This window comes from Plasmodium relictum, assembly GCF_900005765.1.
Source record: "Plasmodium relictum strain SGS1 genome assembly, chromosome: 6".
Lineage (NCBI taxonomy): Eukaryota > Apicomplexa > Aconoidasida > Haemosporida > Plasmodiidae > Plasmodium > Plasmodium relictum.
In genome coordinates, this window is record NC_041684.1 from 200,423 (window position 1) to 205,620 (window position 5,198).

At 19.0% G+C, this 5,198-nt stretch overlaps 2 protein-coding genes across 2 annotated transcripts; one reads left to right on the forward strand and one right to left on the reverse strand.

Annotated features, from left to right (window-relative positions):
• Window positions 1–1,388: 1,388 nt before the first annotated feature.
• PRELSG_0605100 (RNA helicase, putative) lies at window positions 1,389–3,350 on the reverse strand (the record flags this gene model as incomplete). Its single annotated transcript, XM_028675502.1, has 1 exon — window positions 1,389–3,350. One exon carries the CDS (start codon window positions 3,348–3,350, stop codon window positions 1,389–1,391), a length of 1,962 nt encoding a protein of 653 aa, XP_028532084.1.
• A 1,056-nt stretch (window positions 3,351–4,406) lies between these two features.
• PRELSG_0605200 (deoxyribose-phosphate aldolase, putative) lies at window positions 4,407–5,198 on the forward strand (the record flags this gene model as incomplete). The annotated part of the gene is made up of 1 exon (XM_028675503.1): window positions 4,407–5,198. The coding sequence occupies one exon, from the start codon at window positions 4,407–4,409 to the stop codon at window positions 5,196–5,198; it is 792 nt and encodes a 263-aa protein (XP_028532085.1).

Consider the following 5,198-nt stretch of genomic DNA (forward strand, 5'->3'; position numbering starts at 1 on the left):
ATGTATTTATATATATATATATATTTTCGTATAATTTTTGTATAATTAAAAAAGAAAAAAAATTTAATTAATTTATAAAAAATAATATGTTCTCTATTTTAAATTTCTAGTTTATATTTATTTTATCTATACATATTACATTTTGTTTATTAATTTTCTTTCTTTTTCTTTTTCTATTTTCTTTTTCTTATTCTTACTTTTCTCATTTGATGAAAACCTCTTTTAAATATTTTGTTGATTTTTTTTTTCTAAGTTTTAATGTGTTTTTTTTGAATTCAATATGCTATATTTCAATTTGTTTTTTGTCTAAATCTTTCTTTATTTTTTACAGAATTTTAAACAATAAAAAAAAAAAAATTATAAGTAAAATGTTTTGATGTATGTAAAAAATTAAAATACAGTTTTTTATATGTTTTTATTTTTATTATATCTTTTAAATAACATATATATATATATATTTTTCTTTATTAACAAAAAAAAAAAAAAAATACATTTTTTCATTTCCTAAATTGTGTTGATATAGATAAAATATAGCACTCAAAAGAATAAATTTATTTACATAAATAAAATATAGAAGAATCATCTTAAAATAAATAACAGATTAACTAAATTTTGAATTGCAAGAATATATATTTAGTATATAAGAAATAATAAAACTATATATTATATATATATCAAAACAAACGCAAGAATTTTAATTAATACTATAAATATTAAAATATACTTGAATTACATTAGCATATCAACAGACAACATTTGAAATAAATCATTTACAATTGGCAAATTATCTAATTCTATTATTTATTTATATCTTTTCAAATTCCTTTTAAAAATATAAGAAAAAATATATACAAAATATAAAATAATCAATAAAACATATTCAAATAAAAAAATTTGCTTTAATGTATATATATAATACTTAATTATAATAAAAAAAAATTATAAAAAAAGAATATGGATATAGTTTAAAAAAATAGAGAAAATACAAATTATTTTTTTTTTTTGTCAATTATATTTTTTATTGAACAATATATATTTTTTTAGAATTTTATCTAATATTGAATATACAACCTTTCAAATTTAAATTCTATCCATTAAAAAAATTTACATATTTAAAAGAGATATTATGTTTCTTTGTTATTAGACAAATATTTAAAAAATTTTTATATAATGTATACAATTACAAAAAAAAAAAAAATAAATAAATAAATGAATGAATAATCCTTCATATTACCTATTAAAATGAATTAAGAAGGAAAACACATATACACAATATAATTAGAAAAAAAATTAAAAAAAAAAATGAATTTAAAATAAAAAGTCATGTTTTTAATTATACATATATATATATTTTTTTTTTTTTGGCTTAATGTATTCTTCTCTTTCTTTTAATTTTTCTTCGAATTTATTTTCTTTTTTAAATTTTTCTTCGACTTTATTTTCTTTTCTAAATTTTTCTTTATTTTAACCTTTTCCTTTACACTTGTTGATTCATCTTCTTGTTTTTCTGTTTTAAGTCTTTCCTTTTTTTTCCACTTGTTTTTATTTAAAACCTTAAAGTTCTTTTTATCTTTAACTTTTTTTTTCTTTGAGGAATTTTTTTTAACAGAAAATTTAAATTTAGGTATTTTTTTAAAATTAAAATTTTCTAAGTATGCAGGTATTTCGGTACCACTATTTTTAACAAATTTAATAATATCCTTCATATATTTTATATTTTCTTTTGTAAAAAATGTTATTGCTTTTCCTTCTTTTCTATCAGATCTACAAGCCCTTCCTATTCTATGCATATAATTATATTTATCATAACAAACATCATAATTTATTATTGTTTCTATTCCTTTTATGTCTATACCTCTACTCATAATATCTGTGCATATAAGGTACCATATATAACCTGATTGAAATCTTTGAAATATTTTTTTTCTTTCTTCTTTTGTTTTTTCAGAAGTTAGCATATCAATGTAAGATACACTTTTACTTAAATTTGTGTAAATCATTTTTGCCTTTGTTATACTTTCGACAAATATCAAAACAGGTATATGTATTTCTTTATTTTTAATCAAATTGTTTAATACTAAAAACTTTTCATCTTCATTATTTACATATAGCAATTCTTGCTTCACATTATTATTTATTGTATTTATACTTTTACCAAAATAAACAACAGCATAATTTGTACATAATGTACTTATAAAACTTTTAGTCTTCCCTGGTAGTGTTGCTGTAGTAAATATTTTTTGAATTTTTTTATTTTGAATTTCTTTTAAAAGAGAATTTACATGATCTAAAAATTTTACTTCAAATAATTTATCTACTTCGTCAAATACTATAAAAAAACATCTTTTTAAACTAACCTTCTTTTTCTCAATTAAATTTAACAACATAAGAGGTGTGCATATGCATACATCTATATCTTCATTAATTTCTGTCTCTTTACTAAGTTGAACAATGGAATATTCTTTATAAGATTCAAATACAATTAGGGTTTGTTCATAAATTTGGGTAGCTAATTCATTAGTAGGCACTACAATTAAACTTTTTATATAAAAAGTAATATCATTTAGTTGCTTATTCTTTAATATATTACTTTTTTCAACCCTTGAAGTATTTATTTTTATCAAAAGAGGAATGAGAAAAGCACATGTTTTTCCACTACCTGTTTGAGATATACATATTGTATTGAATCCACTTAAAATAGCTGGAATACAAATTTTTTGAATTGAAGTTGGATTTTTAAAACATAATGTATTTTTTATTGTAATCATTAATTTTTCATATACTTTGTTTATAATATTTTCATTAAATAATTCTTTTTCTTTTTTTTCCTTCTCTTCTTTACTTGTGGTGGAATTGTTTTCTTTTTTAAAATTTTCTTCTTTAGAATTTAATAAGATTCTCGTTTTTTTAATTAATTTTTTCCCTTTATTTTCATTTTTCATAAAAGATGCTTCTTTGTTAACATCATTTTCTTTTTCAATAATACCATCCACTTTTTCAACAATTGTGTTTCCATCTTTATTTAATACTTTTAAATATTCAATAATATCGCTAAAAAATCGTATAGGAACAACATTTCTATTCAAATGGAAATATTCTATATTTATTTCATTTCCTTTCATATAATTGCTAACTAAATTTTCATTATTATAAAATTTAGTAAAACTTATAGATTCACAACTTTGAGAAATTTTTTTTTTCTTTTCATTTTCAGTTGGTTTGTTGTTTTTATTTAAACTTAATATATTTCTTAACGGTTTTAAATTTTCTTCTTTCAAACTCATAAGATCATCATTTTTTAAAAAACTTTTTAAATTTAAGCCATATGTCAAATTTTTTACTAAATCCATTTTTTGTTTAATTTTTTATAAATTCAACCTTAATTATTTTAAAAAATTTTTCCAATTGTCATTTTACATATATGTAAATATTTAGAAATAAATAAATCTATTTTTTTCTTTTTTTTTTTTTTATATTCTTTTTTTCTGCTTTTTACAAATATATATTTTTTCATAAATATATGCATTTACCACCATTTGAAATTTATATAACATAAATTAAATTTTTTATTTTTATGTATTGTTTTTAAAAAATTATATTAAAAATATATATAATTTTTAAAAATTTTATGTAGTAACCTTTGATTAATTATTTCATTTTTTTTTTTTTTTTTAATTTTAACTTATTTGTATGTAACATTAGCCATTTTATAAATAATTATTATGAACTTTTATATTATTAAATTGTATTACTTTTCTTTCTAATTTTTTTTATGTAAAATTTTTATTTTTTTAATAATTATTTTGTATTCACTTTATTATTCTTTGGTGCATTTTATATCTTATAAATTAATAAATTTCTACGTATGTATATACATGTATGATACTACAACTTTAAGAATTTTTTTTTTTTTTGTTTTGCCCATGTATAGTAATAATAATGTTTTTAAAATAATAAATTTTAGAATTTTTTAAAAATTTGTAAAAACTTAAAATTTTATTATTATTTTTTTTTTTATATATTATAAAAAGAATAATAATGTATGTTGTTTTATATACCTTTTAGTAAATATATATATATTATTTTTATTAAATATATAAACGAAAATTAAGAGTATAATATGTGATTTACAACAAAAAAAGGGAATTCATTTTTTTCTATTCTGAAAAAAAAAATTTATATATGAGTATTAAAATCTTAAATTTTAAATAATTAAATATAATATAGTACTTTTCATATATTAATGAACTTTCCTTTTTTTTAATATTTTAAATAAAGATAAGAAATAAATTTCTTTTTATTCATTTATACATTTATAAACTTTTCTTATAAATAGAATACCTCTTTTATATATTTATATAAAAACATTAGCTATTTGCTTAAAATATTTTTTTTTTTTTCTAAAAATGGCTAATTACACAGAAACATTTGCTGCATGGACAACTATATGTGTAACTGATCACACACTTTTAGGAGAAAATGACAAAGAAGAAGACATAAGAGCTTTATGTCAAGAATCTGTGAAAACCTGTCCATATGCAGCTGCTGTTTGTGTATATCCGAAGTTTGTAAAATTTATCAATGAAAAAATAAAGAAAGAAATTTCTTCATTTAAACCAAAAATTGCTTGTGTAATAAATTTTCCTCATGGTACTGATCCCATAGAAAAGGTGTTAGAAGATACAAAGAAAGCAGTAGAAGATGGGGTTGATGAAATTGACTTGGTAATAAATTATAAAAAAATTTTAGAGAACGCTGATGAAGGTCTGAAAGAAGCAACTCAATTAACAAAACACGTTAAAGAATTAATCAAAAACAAACTACTAAAAGTTATAATAGAAGTGGGTGAGCTAAAGACAAAGGACTTAATTATAAAAACTTCACTAGCTGTACTTGAAGGAAATGCTGATTTTGTAAAAACATCAACAGGAAAAGTTAAAGTTAATGCAACACCTGATTCTGTTAAGGCAATTATAGAGGCACTAAAACAGTATATAGAAAAGCATCCCGAAAAAAAAGATAAAATTGGTATAAAAGTTGCAGGAGGAGTAGGAGATTTAAATTCAGCTAGTTACTATATTTTACTAGCAAGAACTTGCTTTGGTGCTCTTGCTTGCCATCCTAATAATTTTCGTATTGGTTCATCTTCATTAGTTCCTAAATTAAGAAAAATTATTGAACAGTGCCCAGCAAATTAG